At 40.4% G+C, this 17,101-nt stretch overlaps 1 protein-coding gene across 2 annotated transcripts in view; it reads left to right on the forward strand.

Annotated features, from left to right (window-relative positions):
• The window catches only part of sema3h (sema domain, immunoglobulin domain (Ig), short basic domain, secreted, (semaphorin) 3H), a 152,952-nt gene that overhangs the window by 46,767 nt on the left and 89,084 nt on the right, over positions 1 to 17,101 (forward strand). For both annotated transcript variants that reach the window (XM_048606598.1, XM_048606599.1), the window contains exons 2-3: positions 9,799 to 9,953; positions 16,577 to 16,639. In XM_048606598.1, the coding sequence (XP_048462555.1) occupies positions 9,799 to 9,953; positions 16,577 to 16,639 (218 nt within the window). The remainder of the gene's footprint in view (positions 1 to 9,798; positions 9,954 to 16,576; positions 16,640 to 17,101) is intronic.

The following is a 17,101-nucleotide window of genomic DNA, read 5'->3' on the forward strand; positions in this document are numbered from 1 at the left end:
TACAGTTGCAGGTGCTGTCTTTTGCTTGAGACGTTAACTTAAACCCTGTTCGCCTTCTGAGATGGAAGTAAAAGATTCCATGGTACAATTTGAACTAAAGCAGGTGGGTTCTCCTTGTATCTGAATTAATATTTATCTCTTACTCCCCATAATCAAAACAAATCCAGATCATTGTCACAATGCTGTTTGTGAGCTCTTACTGTGTTGAATTTGGCTGCTGTGCTTAAGTGACTGTGCTTAATAGGTACATTGTCTCAAATGTGCTCTGTGATGTCCTAAGGTTGAGAAAGGGATGCAAGTTGTGGAATCCAGTTAGTCTATTTCTTGTCAGAACTAATATAGAAAACTAATGTTGGTTACTATATTGGGAATTGTGAGCTAATTTGAAAGGCAGGATTATTACCCGAGTCACCTGCAAACTGATTAGAAAAGTCAACATGAGGCTGAAAGTTTGGCATTAGAAGGATAGGATCCATTTCCTGGGACAAAGCACCATCCTGGGACCCGGGGAGTTCTATCATTAGGATTAGCTGAATCCAAACTGGACTCATAGCAGAAGGAATAATTATGTCTCTGTCTAAAACTTTTAAACAATAACATGGGGAAAGGCAGCATCTAGAAATGACAGAAATCTAATGATTTAAAAAATCAGAAAAAGAGAGTAAAGGACAAATTAAAGGAAGGAATTAAGAATAACATGAAAGGCCAGAGATCGGATGAAGTTATTTTACATAAAATTATTGTAAAAACTAAATACAAAGAAATGTATAATCAGTATTATATTATATTATAATCAGTATTATATCAGGGGAATATTCTATCACACTCCTGACTTGTGCCTTGCAGATGGTGGACAAGCTTTGAGGAGTCAGGAGGTGAGTTATTCACAGCAGACTTCCTAGCCTCAATCCTAGCTTGCATAATCAAATGAGTTATTTTCATGGACTCATCTTTATTATTTTTATCCTTCTTGGGATAATCCTTGGTAATTTAGGGCAGAATGGTGGCTCAGTGGTTAGCACTGCTGCCTGTCAGCGCCAGGGACCTGGGTTTGATTCCACCCTCGGGTGACTGTGTGGAGTTTGCACATTCTCCCCGTGTCTGTCTGGGTTTCCTCCGGGTTTTCTGGTTTCCTCCCAAAGATGTGCAGGCCTGTAGTGTTCAGGGATGTGTAGATTAAGTGTGTTATTGGGGGATGGGTCTGGGTGGGATGCTGTGAGGGTCAGTGTGGACTTGTTGGACCGAAGGGCCTGTTTCCACACTGTGTAGGGATTCTATGATTCTTTATGTTGCTAAGTAGATGCATTTTAAACAGTTAAGATACAAAAATATGAAGTATTCAGCACATTAAGCAATATAGTATTGATAATATATATTAGTTAGGTCAGTGAAATCCAAAGAGGGTTCAGTGCCCCTTCCCAATGCTTAGTGATAGCTGCATGGACCTACACTAGCTCACATCATAATTAGCCACTTAGAACCAATGGAATATTGGATTTTGCTCAATTAATATGGGACCTTGCTGTGCACTAACTGGCATGTTAACAGTGGAGAGTACATTTTGAAAGTACTGCATTTGCTGTGAACCATTTTCAGATATTCTGAGATTGTATAAAATACTTTTAGAATTTTGCTCTTTCTTGAAGGTGCTGTTTAGATAAGTCCATCCATGTTCTTTTCATAGAGATTGCTCTTGGGTATGAGTCTGGAAATGACTATGAATTCCCTTTTGTAGAATATGATTCTAAAAATGTTTTAATAATTTACTTAAATGCTTCACCTTAGTCATATTTTCTCATTAGCTTTTCATTTACTCAGCCGCTGGTCTCAGTGCTGTTGCTGATTATTGGCTGTAATTCTTTGCTATCGTCTCTCAAGCTAAGCCGCAGCAACGTTAACATGTTTCAGAACATGGAAAACCCAAACATGAATTAAAGCAACTGGCCCAACATTTGCTAAACAACTGCAGGAAAGGGTGATTTATTTAAGGCCATGGGTTGGATGTTGAACACATGTACTGCAAGAGTAGTGGGATTCCAGCTCATTAATAACTTGGAAAAATATAAATTGGATAAATTAATATCCTTCGAAAATAAAATAGTTGTCGGGTTATGTGAAAAGAGCAAGCCTAATCGAATAGCTTTTCAAAGAGCTAGAACACTACAGAGGGCTGAATGGCCTCATTCTGCACTGTACGATTTGATGACTAAAATTTTTAATTGATCAATCAATTCAAGCCAAAAATCCTTCAATCCTTTTACCTCTGGCCATGCATGTAATCACATCCTTACCTTGTCTGCTTCATGGCGTTTTCACAAATCCATTAATGTTGGGTGAAAGAGTTTGTCAGTAAAGCCATTACTTGCAATTCCCAGACTGTCCGATGCACTTTGGTGCAATCTGTGAGTGCTGGATCAATATCTAACTACCTCATGCGAATGAGTTTATGTTCACCCAAGTGGGACTTAAAAAAACCAAACTGCAGATTTGCTATTTACTAAAGAGACATAAGCTTTGATTTACTGCTATTGTCGTAATTTAGGTGCAAATGGGTATTTGTGACTTGCAGACGCAACGAATTGGGTGTGTGCTGTTTGAACCCAATTTTTCAAGGTCAGCTTATTAGGGTCTGTATAGGAAAGATATGAGCAAAATTTAATGGGATGGGATGGAACGGGTTTGTCACAAAAAGGGACATAAAATTTTCTAAGCCTTTAGATCTTCTCAGCAGGCTATGATGCAGTTGTACAATATTCGCCAAGGTTGAAGTGACATAAGCTAAAAAAGGACGGGATAAACTGAATGATTGATTGATTGAAAAGTCCAAGGTACAAGGACGAGTCTGATGGAATAGATGGGAGCAGATGAAATAGCTTACCACACAAATCTTTTAATGGTTGCTAAAATCAATGTGGTTCTTCACAAGTTGGTTGTGAAGATTATGGTGCTGTGTGCCTGTCCAATACACAATAGCCATGGGTTGTAAATGCAGAACCCCTATTAAAGAGGCAGAGCCAAGTTCCAAGCCTCAGCTGGCTGCTACTATGATTGGATATGCCAGCCTATGCTGAGCGGTGATTGAACTAAAAAGGGAGGCTTTCATTCACTGATCTGAACCTTGTTGCCATTACCAAGGCTGGCAGTTATGGCTGGTGCCAGCGACATCCAATTGGCTACACTGATTCTTGATCACTGCTGCCAGCTTTTGTCACACATGTCGTGACTGAACGCATGGCACATTGTGACTAGGGTGCTGAGCACGGTTCGTCAAATGTTCTCAGACTTCATGCTATCAGGTTTGCTGCAGTGGTTCCCTTGGAAGATAGGAGTTGTAACATGCACTTACCCTCTTCCAAAGAGAGATGAATTTCCCACAGGTGGCGAAGTAACCACCCAGCACCTTGTGCCATATCAGCTGTCTGCCATCTTCATTGATCCTCCCCTTCCAAATATTCCAGACAGAAGGCTATCAATTGAACATAGGGTCTGTACATGGGCCAAAAAAGGTCTAGAGCCATAGGCACAAAGCCTCAAAGGGTCGTAACTGCTCAAGTTTTTTTTAAAAAGGAAAGAAATCCTGTTGACAAATTGCTGAAATGCACCTTAAAATTGTACCTCTAAACTTTCATGCACAGCACTACATGGTAAATCTAGAGATACCTATCGTATTGGCCTGATTTAGATACGACGCATAACACATCAAGAATTGAGACAGGAGGACAGCAATTATAGAATTCATATCTCTACAATATTGTATTCAAGTGAAGCGTTTCAATGTGATAAAACCTCCATTGCAATCTGTGTTTGCTCCTAAATGAGCAAGATTTATCTGGCACTGTTGTCATTAAATATCAAGCCTTTAAATGAATTGTTTTCCATTTTCAAGGGCTGAGTCACCATTTGTGACCAGTCCTCTAAGATTAGATTTTCGTACCAGGCTCTGTAGTTTGAGGGGATCTTTTGATGGAATATGAGAGCTCATGAAGTTATCAATATTGCATGTTGCATTCTGTATTTGATGCATTTTCTGTATCTTTTGAATCGTTTGTAAATTGTTTTTGTTGCCGTATTGTAACAGAACACATTTCCTGCAATGAAGCGGCTGATTTTAACGTAACTCATCAGGCAAGAAACCCAAAGGCTGGAGTTAAATTACTTAAACGGAGAGTAACAACAGTCCAGATGTAAAACCAGCTTTGCACTCAATCTCGTCCATTTGCTGACTGGCAAGTTAACTTAAATTTTCCCCTCAATGGTTCTCTTTAGGCAGCCTACAGTCTGGTTAAATTTCCTTCAATTATCTTTTCAAATGTTTGGGTGGCTGATTTCTGGGAGCGGAGAGGAAAAGGCTGAATGTCACGGCTTTAATGATTAGTCAAGTTCATGAAAAGACCCATTACCTGCTGCTGGGTCTTCACAGGAGTAGAGTCCGGCCTGTGGGGTCCATGGTAATGTTGTGCCACTTCCTGCAGAGAATGCTTCCAGTCAGGAATGCAGTAACACTGGGCCTCGGCACTTTGCAGGTTCGTAATTAGCAATTAGGGTAGTTGCATTCTAAATAAATAGTCTTCAAGCCCTGTAACTGCATCAAAAATAAATACTTGACCAGGAGGAACATGTGAAGGATCTGGTTCTTGTAGCTTTCTTTGTGACTACAATGCATGGCTTTTTAGACGAGCTGTGTTTGGGCAAGATGATTGACAGATTGAGCCTCAGAAAGCATGGGAGAATAATCAGAAAACTGAGCGAAGGCAGGTGTTCTCTCCACTTAAGCCACACTGACTAATTGAGTGACCTTGGGATATTTTGTTGTTCAAGCTGAGTTACTGCATATCATAAATAAAGGATTTTTTTTGATGGGATACATTTAACACAGTCCTTTTGTGACAAGTTAGCTTGTAAACCTGACCTTTTGCTACCTCTTTGCCCCCTGTCTGATGTTCCAGTTGCCAGCTGAAAAGCAAAGTGGCCTTGGTTACCATGTTATGCTCAATTTATGTGAGTTAACCGTATGCCTCTCGAATTAGGAGTTGAATTGAAAAAGTGCACAAAGATAACAAGATGCACATTTCTGACGGAAAGAGGTCTTCCTCATCTTGGTATATAATGGGAGTCCCCTTAGTCTGGGATTGTGTGTTCTGGTCCTAGACTCTCCCACAAGAGAAATAAACACCACATCTACTCTTGCCATTCTTCCTAAAAAAAAAAAATCTTGTATCTTTCACTAAGGTCACCTCTCATTCTCCTAAACTCCAATGAGTACAGGCCCAACCTAATGAAGCTTCCTTCATAAGACAATCCCTCCATTTCTGGGATCAGCCATGTGAGTCTTCTTTGGACTGCCCCCATTATATTCATAGTATTTTGTTCTTAATATTAATTATTTTCTAAGTTTGAAAATCCTTTAATCCATCTCCTGTGGTTGATTGTATCTGTTGGTTCTTTCACGACTCTATTCTCACCCTCCACATTCTCTGTCTTCCTTGGCTCCTTTATCTGCATTTCTTTCCAAACTTTACCAAAGTACCTCAAATCTTCAGGTGGTGGCTAGTCACTGAAAATATCAGAGCTTGTATTTTTCTCTTCACTGGTGCTAAATGACTTTCTGTGCATTTCCAATATTTTCTCTTTCTTTCTATTTCAGAGATTTTCTGTTTGGCAGTTTCATTTTCCATTCTGTGTCAAGTGAAGGTTTATGTTGAACATAATCTTTTATATAATAGTGAGCGAACCTGAACAAAGGCACAGAGCAATTGATGCTAACAATTTTTCTGAAGCAAAATTTCCAATCCTTCCCGTATGGTTAATAAGAGAAACATTCCTGTTTCCTGTTTCCTTTCATGTATCATCAGCAGTTGTGTTTAGACCAACGTATTACTTACAAATTTGGATCTGTTCTTTTTAATTGACCAGAAGATTTGTCAAACAATGATGCCACCATAAAAAAAAATTAGACACACACCTTGCAGCTTCACCAGTTGTTCTAACTGTACTTTAACACAGACTAAGATCTTGGTTGTGTTATGGAGATGGGGTTACCAAGCTATTTGTGGGTAACATGTGCAGAGGCAGTGATTGACAGGCCAGGAACTAAGTCTGGATAAAGGAGGCAAACAGCAGAGAGAGGTAAATAAAACAGGGTGGGTGGGAAGGGGAGGCTATATGGGATGAGAAGAAGGTCCCAGGATGCAGAGAAACAGGATGCTCTAATCTGAGAGAGACAAGATGTTTGATTCAAGTACCAAAGAAGCCACGGACAAAAACAAAGTTGCTGGAAAAGCTCAGCAGGTCTGGCAGCATCTGTGAAGGAAGAAACAGAGTTAACGTTTTGGGTCCGGTGACCCTTCCTCAGAACCCGGACCTGAAACGTTAACTCTGTTTTTTTTCTTCACAGGTGCTGCCAAAACGTCGGGAGCTTTCCCAGAAATTTTTTTTTGGTCCTGATTCACAGTATCCGCAGTTCTTTCGGTTTTTACCAAAGAAGCCACACTCTGCAATGACAATGACTACATATGTCTTCCTTTCCTTCTCTGCCCATTTGCATTCTTTAACACTCTATCCTATGAGCCACATGTAATGTTACAATCTGCATATTTTTCACTCCCTCCATGGTTGTTATAAGAGCCATATCCCCATGTAAGGAAAATAAAATTACAAAGTCAAAAGCCAAAAATCAGAGTTGGACATATGTTCAAAACATAATCAGCCAATTTAGATCAATAAAGCTGCTACAAATTTGTCTCTCCCATGTGTCTCTTTTAGGCCAGTGGTGTGTATTGTTCCCTTTAGTGTGATACTGCTAGATTTTTAATCCTCTAGCCTTTGGCTGGCCACAGTGCAGTGGTGAGAATGGGTTTGGTAATGAGGGAACTCCCTGGGATCTAGGTCAGACCACAAATGCACCTTTTCAATTTATTAAAACCTGGATCAACCGCTGAGGTGGCCTGCTGTCTAATTCTATTAGCAGCTTTATTCCACAGAGTGCAAAGAAAGAATGTGTATTTACATAGCCTTTCACAATCTCAGGACTTCTCAAAGTGCTTTATAGCCACAGAACTTTGGAAGTGTAGTCATTCATATAACGTAGGGATTGCAGTAGGCAATTTGCGCACCAGTAGGCTTAAAACAGCAATGTGATAATGAACGGATAATCTCCTTCTTAGTGAAGTTGCTTGAGCAGGACCCCAAAAGAACTTCCCAGTTTTTCTTGGTAGCTTCCCATCATCGGTATAACTACTATTCATGCAATGCTATACATGCACTAGCCTAAACTAGCAGGCTTGTTCTTTAATCTACATGGGTGGATTCACTGGGCAGAGTTCATCCCTTGTAGCTTGCAACTCTCCAAAAATCAGCCCGCATGCTGATTTTGGAAAGCTTTTCCTCGATTGTTGTTGAGATCAAAAGAGCTTATTAACTCCATGGTGATTGATGCTTTCCTGAATGACCACATTTGTCAAGTGAATTGGCCATTGTTTGGGATATGCGCAGAAACAGCCCCACATCCAACATTATAGACCCATTTGTCTGTCTATTGGCTATTACTATTCTGCTAATTACAGTAGAAGTGGATGATAAATGGAAAGTTTTAGTTTAAAGCAAATTGTTTTCTGGCAATATCTAGTTTGCTTCTTTCATTCGACTCTGTGCAACCAAATCAATTTTCTAACATCTACACTTTAGCCACATTCTTATAAGTTAGCTATTAATATCTGTTGTTTGTGACAAGCCAGCTCACTCAAAGAAGTCTGACTAAATCAGTACTCCAGAAGGAATCACTGAATCCTTTGTGGGTTTAAATTGGTTGTAATTAAAACCAAATGCAATTCAAATTTATCCTTTTACATATTGCTGCTAATGCTGCAGAAACACACCATGTACAATGAACCAGAAATAGAAACAGAAATTGCTGGAGGAACTCAACAGGTCTGGCAGCATCTGTAGAGAGAGAAACAGAGTTAATATTTGGAGTCTGAAATGGCTGTCCTTTGGAACTCCAGGTTCTGAAAAAGAGACAGTGGACCTGAGGCAAATAGTAGTGAAAAGCATTTCTGCAAATGCAGTATAATCACAAGTTTCCACCTTGTTGATGGTATGAAACAAATTTCTTATGATGTTATAGCTAATCTTGATGAATTCTCTCTTCTGTTTTGGATTGATCCATGAATCTAGGGAACTCTGAAATATTCCACTAACACTCTTTTAGTAGGTTGTTCCGTGACTAACCTTTCCTTCGTAATTGTTCCATGTTTATTACTTGACCAATGGTGGTTTGACTTTAGCTAATTTGACTTTGCATCCATGGTCAAGAGTGAGAAGTCTTGATTATGAAGTGCATATAAGTGCTCTATGAAATGACACCTCTTGTGTTGCAGAGTTGCTTGTAGAAAATTTAGTCTTGAGTTCTAAACACCTTGGACCACATTGTTTACAGCCTACAGCAGTTCAACTATGTTTCTCCAACCACGGTACACAATCTGAAAATATAGTAACTCTTGTCCCTGCATCAAATTTGTCTCATTCTGTCTCATGATCTTTCTGTGACTAGCCATTTCACTTCCTGCTGCTCTGTGACTGTGTCCTATGTTGCCATATTTTCTGAAAGTGACCTATTGCGGATAACACATCCTGCTTGATTGGCAATAAGCTACATCACGTTTAAAACAAGAACTCTTCTCATTTGAATGCCAAGTGCTTTTCCTCTTCGGCACTGGATCAGGCAGTCTCTATAGATCCTTACAAGGAAACCGGATGGTGGCAACAAATCTATCAGGTAGTTCAAACGACATGATGAGCAAGGGTGAGAATTCATCTTACACAAATATGAAGTACAGAATATAGACACTTTGGAATGATTCTGTAATCACATTACAATTACTTTGAGCGTTCCACACTTATGTGGAAGAATGAAATGGGCCCAGAGTTCTTCAGCAAGCAAAGCTCCCTCCGCTCTGCCTGAACTACATGGCTTTAGTCATACAGGTATACAGCATGGAAACAGGCCCTTCAACCCAACTCATCCATGCCAACTGGGTTTTTTAAACTGAACTAGTCCCATTTGCCTGCGTCGGGCCATATCCCTCTAAACCTTTCCCATTCACGTACATGACCAAATGTCTTTTACGTGGTGTAATTGTACCTGCCTCGACCAGTTCATACACACCACTGTGTGAAAAAGTAAAACCTATGCCCTCTAGTTTTGGACTCCCCTATGCTGTTGGTTCAACCTTGTACACATCTCCTGTACCAGTGCAGCTTGCTTCATTCCCCACAAATGGTAGTTAAATGAATTTAGTCAAATTTTCAATTTGCGTCAAAATTTGGATAGTTTTGTGGCATTGGCCTTCTTGACTAGTAACTTATTGATATCTTCTAAGCAACCTTTCGGAGATATTATGCAGGTGGCACTTGAACCTGGGTCTCTCAGTTCAGGGGTGTGGCCACTACCACTGTGCCACAAGAGGGCCCTAATAGGAGCTTTTTTATTTAACCTATTTTTCTAATCAACCTGGTCAGAGATGTTATTACACACGTCTACAGCAGGTTGAACTTCAATCCAGGTGTCTTAGTCCTGGGGTAGGGACAGTACGACTGCATCACAAGAGGGCCCGACTAGGAGCTCATTTGAGACTGCCACGAAGTTCCTTTACCGGGATCCTTATGATCAGCTGTGGAAGAGACTTCCAGTCTAATCTGAATTGAACTCCGGTGGTGCCAGTCCTCATTGCATATGTTAAGCTGACGCTGTTGATAACCTCAAAGTTTGGTTTTTAATCAATTACATTTTCTTTTCTTTAGAGTTGATGTTAAACAAACGGATCATCCCACTCAGTTTCAGAGCTTCCAACTTGCACTCCATAATCCTCGATGAAGACAGCCGAAGACTCTACGCAGCTGCGAAGGACTACCTCCTGACCTGCAATCTGGATGACATCTCGAGTGGAGTGAGGAAGGTAAAAATGGGTGCCCCTGGCCTTGCCTCACTTGAAGATGGTATAGATAAGACCAGTGTTGTGTGGTGGATTGCACCAAAATGCAGACAGAAATGAACAGACACACAGAGTAGGCAGTAAATGGCGACAAAAATTTAAGTTCAGTGAAGGGGCAGGTGCGGAGAGATATTGGAATATGGCAAATGAATTCAAGGAATGTAGGTGGATAAGACCGTCGAAGAGAGCAATCAAAGCAATGGGATAAAGCATTAGAGGAGTCTTGGCACCTATGCTATTGTAGAATTAGTTTGGTGCTGTTTTGCTTCCAATTCAGGAGCCATGTTTGAAGAGGACATATGTTAGAGATCAGGGTTTCCTTCGAATGTTGGCAACACCAGAGTCTTGAATGTGCCCTCGTATGCTAACGTGGGCTTTCAGAAAGGCAGAATTGTGTGAATATTATTCTAGAAATGATTTACTCATGACTGGTAAAGGATACTTTAAATGACAGGCCTCCCCAGAATTTCCGTTCATTGAAAATGATCCTAATTTTGTTTTACCAGGAAAAAAAAAACAGACATTTAACGAAAGCTGTCACCACTTGCTACAATCCCTGAGCAAGTAAGGAGTGAGTGTGAATCCAGTCGATTCACATGTATCAGTCATACAGCCTGCTAATCACTGTGCAGGAAATAGAGCCAATTGAATCAGCCTTTGACACTTGTGGGGTTAAGAACACATCATTGTGAGATGGTTGCTGCTTGTCAGTGCAAGTGTTTGTTTTTGATAGTTAATTATATGGAGCCTGTGAGTGCCACAGAAAATATAAGCATGTTCTTTAGAATCCTGCATCTTTTTAAAAAAAAAAAACTTGTGACGGCTGAACAAGGGACTTAAATGTACGGAATGGAGCTATTATTGAATTTCAGATGTGCATTTAGGTTACATTTCTTTTGTTAGAGAAGTTCAATGGTGGACACTATAAACTGTGTGCTATTTTCAGAGTGATTAACCTGTTTATTTTAATCAGGTTAATGCTAGTCTAGAAAAGGCACATAGAGGATTGTGGCACCAATGTGTCAAGTTGCTCATAGCTGAGCTTGATTGATTAGACAGTAGACCCCATCGACCATAGTAAATTAGCAATCTTCAGTCATATGTCATGGCATTTCTGATCCATTCAGTTTCATACCACACATGCTGGCTGCTACGGGCTCTATGGAAGCAAGCAGAAGCAGAGGCCTAAGAGCATGTCCAGTGCCTTGTCCTGTTGGACACTGGGTGGTGAGCAACAGGCAAGGAACAATCTATTAAAATAGCCAGACTTCAGAGCATACAGATAGAAACTTTGGGCTGGAGAGAGTGGGGTGGAGACAGTCATTGTAAAGGATGGAGATGTAAGCAGGCAAGAGATACTAAGTAGGTGGAAAGATTTCCCTTGCATAGTGGTAATGTATATCTCTGAGAATGTATCTATGATTGGAACCTTTCATATTAAGCCGCAGTCAGAAGGCAATTTTACATTAGGGACAGACACTGACTCCAAAAGTCTAATCAGAATTGATCCCGATTTGGCTGATTTGTAAAAGAATCTACATTTTATCCAACTTACACTTGGGGCGGCACAGTGGTTAGCACTGTTGCCTCACAGCACCAGGGACCTGGGTTCAATTCTAGCCTTGGGCGGCTATTGACGATCAGTTTGCACATTCTCCTCAGGTCTGTGTGGGTTTCCTCTGGGTGCTCTGGTTTCTTCCAACAGTTCAAAGATGTACAGGTTAGGTGGATTGGCCATGCTGTAGTGTCTAGGGTTGAGCAGGCTAAGTGGATTGCCCGGGATTATTGCAGGGTTATGGGGTTGGGATGCTCTTCGGAAGGTCACGCAGACCCGATTGGCTGAATGGTCTCTATCTGCACTGTAGGGATTCTATTCTATTCTATGATTCTAAACAATTTGCAGTTTTGAGGTGGATCACTCTCTGTGCCAGCTGGGCATAAGTCATCATTTGAGTGATGCTCAGAGTAAAAAATAATTAGAGAGGATTGGAAGACCATCCTTCCCTTTTTCCTCAATTTTAAATTTCTGGCTAAAAGTAATGCAAAATCTGTTACGAATGTGCAATTCTCCCTACTCAGTTTGACTCTCATAATGTACTTCCTGTTTTTAAAACCTGTGGGCAGGAACATCAATTTTCTGAATGACAATTTAGCAAGTAAAAGAGGGCATATGTTGATATATGCACAATCATTAGGTTGTATGTGGTTCCTGCCAGTCATCTGGGGGTAAATATGCAATCGCCTGGTAGTATCTGGTTATACCCTGCTGATCAATTGGTGGCATATAGCTTTTTTCTCCATGTTTAAGTGATGGTAGGGATGCCCTGCTTCTGTGGTATTTCGATACTGGTATTTGACCCTCTCCACTTGGTGTTTAATTACAAACAAAGCAAACAGGGATTATAAAGCTAGCAATGTAGTTTGATCAATATTTTGATGCTTGGTAAGGAAGAGTTTTACCCTAGCAGCTCTCTGTTCCAGTTTCCAAGCATTTACTTGCAATAATGATAAAGAATTATTGGGTGAAATGTTAACACTGACACTGTACCAGAGGGAATGACTTTATTAGGTCAAGCTAAGTTCGGGTTTCATGGTAAGAATGAGCCAAATTGGACCAAGTAATTCCTCTGAGGCACTTTGGTTATGCGATGAGTGAGGACGACCAATGATGACAGTGAATTGATACGATAAACTGATAAAAGGGTATATTTCGTCCAGCAGGTACGCACAGGCATAGTAACTGCATGCAAACAAAGCTGTTTGAAATGTGGCTCCTGGGACTGTCTGAATGTACATCCTACGTTGTCAGGACTTGATTCCTGCAGCCCATTAAATGTAATTGCTGCCAATTATAGACCCATTGACTTCCACTGGGAAAGGTCATTTCCAATTCAGTTGAGTCTGATATTAAAGCTGTGTATCAGAAGACGAGGTTAATGGCTCCTATTAGTAAGTTGTTGTTGAAAAATGTGTCTTGGAAAAGCAAAGCAATAAGGAAACATTTGCATTTGATCCCAACCTCCACCCTAACAATGGTGCGCACTTTAAATGTTATGGGATTGTGATCCTTCTCTGAGCATCAGAAACACTGAGACTTTAAAGATTTTTATGCAGGCCAATGTGAGGATATCTATTTACACCTAAGAGGCAAAGCAGAGACACTTTTTTTACAAAGTGTAAAGGTAGAAACAGTGAGGGTTTAAAGAGACTTGACTGTCTAGGTAAATAGCTCAGTAAAATGTTTTGAACAGGTATAGAAATGAATCAAAAAGGTAAATGGAATACCGGCCTTTTTGTCTAGAGGGGCAGGATATTGGTAACAGAACATATGTTTCAGCTTTGCAAAATCCTAGCCAGGCCACAAAACGAGACAATAAAATGAACGAGCGGAAATAGACCGTTCAGCCTGTCATGTCTGCTCCATCATTCAATAATGTCTTGGGATGATCTAATAATCCTCAACTTCACTCTCCCTCCTTATCCCTATGACTCTTGATTCCTCCTCATCTCTGTCTTAAGTGGTGACCTCTTGGTTTGAGATTGTACCCTCTGGTTCGGATTCTCCCACAAGGGGAAATAAATTCTCCATATCTACTCTGTCAAACCCCCTAAATAAGCTTAAATGTTTCTGTAAAGTCACTTCTCATACTGCTAAACTTTGAATACAATATCAACCTACTCAACCTCTCCTCCTAAGAAAATCCCTCCATACTGGAGATCAAACTAGTTAATCTTTGCAGGGCTGCCTCTAATGCCATATTTTTCCATAGTTAAGGGGTCCAGAACTATTCTCAGTATTCCAGTTGTGGTCTGATTAGTGTCATATAGTTTTTGCAAGACTTCCCTCTTTTTCTGCTTCATTCCCTTTTGTAATAATGGTTATTTTCCTTCCCTATTACCCACCGAACTTGAATGCTAACTTCTTGTGGTTCATGCGCGAGAACTCCCAAAATTTCTCTCTGCTGCAGCTTTCTCAGTCTTTCCCCATTTAAATAATATTAAGCTCTTCTGTTCTTCTTGCTAGAGTGCAGAACATCTCAATTTCCCACATTATATACCATCTGCCACATTTTTGTCCACTCACTTAACCTGTTCATATCCCTCTGTAGACTCCTTGTATCATCTTCATTACTTATGTTCCCATCTATTTTTGTGTTATTTGCAAACGTGACTGTAGTACATTAGGTTTTTCTCATCTAAATCATTAATATATATTGTAAATAATTGTGACCCCAGCACTGATCCCTAGGCACTTCAGTAGATACAGGCTGCCATCCTGAAAATGTCCCCTTTATTCAAACTCTCAGTCTTCTATTTGTTAGCCAATTTCCCATCTTTGTTAAAGTACCACCTCACTATGAGTTCTTATCTTATTATGTGTTGAACCTTATTGAAAGCCTTCTTGATATCCAAGTATTCACAGCATCCCAGGTGTCTTCTGACTAGTGTCTTGTATAGTTTTAGCAAGACTTTCTTGTTTTTATGCTCCATTCCCTTTGCAATAACAACCATTTGTCTTCCCTATAACCCACTGAACTTGAAAGCTAGCTTCTTGTGACTCATGCACAAGGACTCCCAAAATCTCTCTCTGCTTTCCACAGTCTTTCTCCGTTTAATAAAATAATATGCAACTCTTCCGTTGCATATTGTGTTGCAGTGCATGTATCTACTGGTTCTCTTTTTTATCTATCCTACTCACTCCATTCTCGGAGAACTAATGATTTTTTCAGGCCTGGCGTATTGTGAGCAGTGCTGGGGATCACATCTTAGCAACCACATGTTGGATTTAGAAGAAGCAAAGGTTTATCAGAATGATACCTGGCCTTTGAAAGTAAAAGTACAAGGATAAATTACACAAATTAAAGCTGTATTCTTTGGAATTTAGAAGGCCAAAGTGTGATTTGACCGAAGTTTTCAAGTGGGGTTAGGCTTAAGGCCAGCTTCAAACCAACGAGCTACCACAAAGCCCGTCTCTTCTGCTCGCCATATGCCATCGCTATGGTGACAAGGCCCTGCCCTCAGGTTGTCCGGTGTCTGGCTATGGATCTCCACAGTCTGATGACTGAAATCGACAGCCAGTGAAAATTTATAAACTTTGCTGTAATCATTGTTTACGAGGGATTCTCCAATTCCCTTATGATGCTGTGTCTGAGTGAATAACAATGGACTGGCACGATGATGAATCAAATCATCAACAGATGAATCCATGTTGTATGCGTATTTAACCTCACTGCTGGATTATAGGCCTAGCCCCAATGATCAGCTACTCATCTTACATTCTGCAACATTTCTTGCACTGTACAGTCTCCGGGCATAATGTTCAACAGCAGCTTGAATTAAAAATGAAGCAGCTGACCTGTAATTCTGAAGTAGCCACTATCAGCGAAGGCTAAAATCTATTGCATTGATTTGTGATCTGTTGGCTCCCTTCATGGCAGGAGTGTGATTTGTGACTTGAACAGCAAACAGGTTCCTCCCCCACGAGCAGCAATGATGTGAAGAATGAGATAGTGATGCTGAATGGGGGTTGTTGACGTTGACTCTGAACTCTCTGCGCTGGAATATGTCTGGACAGCAAAACCTCCAACTCAACAAAATCTAAATCACCAGCACCGCTCATTCCAGACATTCTCAGTTTCAACACTGTCACTATCTCTGTTGGTTTGATCTGATTAAGTACCTGAGTATTTCATGGTTCAAGTTAGTGCATGAAAAACTAAATAAATTCAGATACCTGTGGGTAGACCTGACGCATTGTTGATTTTACAAGGGATGCAGTGTGGCACTGGGTACTTTTGTGTTTGTCTCAGAGAGGTGAGAGATAGCGGTCTACTGGAAGGGTAATGCCAAGTGTGCCTGCCTCAGATATGGTGTAATCTGAATCTGAATTTCGCAATATCCACCAAAGCCAGAATTACACCAAGGCTAATTGTTTTAAAGTTGCTGATGTTGGTGGCGTCTATTACCTTGTAACATGCCCGTCTGTAGCTGGTGAGGCATGGAATAGTCATTGCTCTAAGGAAGCATTCGGATCTGCCTTCCTTATGTTTGGTGACACATCAGTGCCAATACAATACCAGGAGAGGGTCAAACTTTAATGGCACTATTGCAATTCCATTGTAAATAGCAATCATTATTTGTAAGACACCAGACACAAACTTCTTTCTTTTTAATTCATTCTCAGAATATGGCAAAGTCAGCCATTTATTGGTTGCTCTGAGAAATGGTGGTTGGGGATTGTGTGGTAGTGGAGAAACTTTAATCTTGAATGGCTTCACTTTGACTCTGAATGGTTTGATGGGAAACCTCAGGGGCAGTTAAGAGTCAGCCATGTTTGATGGAGGAAGATAATCACAAATGCAATAGACTGAGAGAGGACGACAAATTGTCTTCACCAGAGGGGGCCAATTTTTACAGCACTCCCAAAACAATTGTCAATACCAACATTTAACTACGGATCTTCAAATGCTGAATTTAAATCTTCAATCTGCCGTGGTTGAATTTAGGCTTGCATTTTCTGGATGATTATGCTACCCTAGCTTCCAACGTATTAATAAGTACATAAATATTGTCCTTTTTTCCTCCAGTTATACTGGCCGGCTACCCCTGAAAGAATAGCTGAATGTAAAATGGCTGGGAAGGACCCTGACGTGAGTATTTGCAAATGGCATATGTTTTCAAATAGAAACTTAACAACAACATAGAACGGAGAACTCTTTCCTCCAACTGTACTATATAAGTTAAATTTACACCAAAGAGCAGCAGTGACTATTAGAACCTCTGCTCATTACTTGAAAGAGAATTTGTTTTTATATTTATGACACTGAGTGATATTAGTGCTGGAGAATGAAGCATTCAGTGCCAGCATCAAGTATGGTTTAATGTATCATAATAGCTAGGTGCAGAGTAGGCTCCATTTTCTGTGGCATAACTTCTGAAGAACTCTCTTAGACATCCCACTAGGGAGTAATAGAGTGATAATTTTCCTGGAGAACAATCATAGCCTTGTACCCCACAGCTTTTAAGCTGAGTTGCAGTATGTCTCAGCCCTAGTCTGTTGATTCTCTTTGCCTCTGATCTCTATTGTTTCCAAGCATTTTATTTACATACAG

This window comes from Rhincodon typus, chromosome 16, assembly GCF_021869965.1.
Source record: "Rhincodon typus isolate 14 chromosome 16, sRhiTyp1.1, whole genome shotgun sequence".
Classification (NCBI taxonomy): Eukaryota; Metazoa; Chordata; class Chondrichthyes; order Orectolobiformes; family Rhincodontidae; genus Rhincodon; species Rhincodon typus.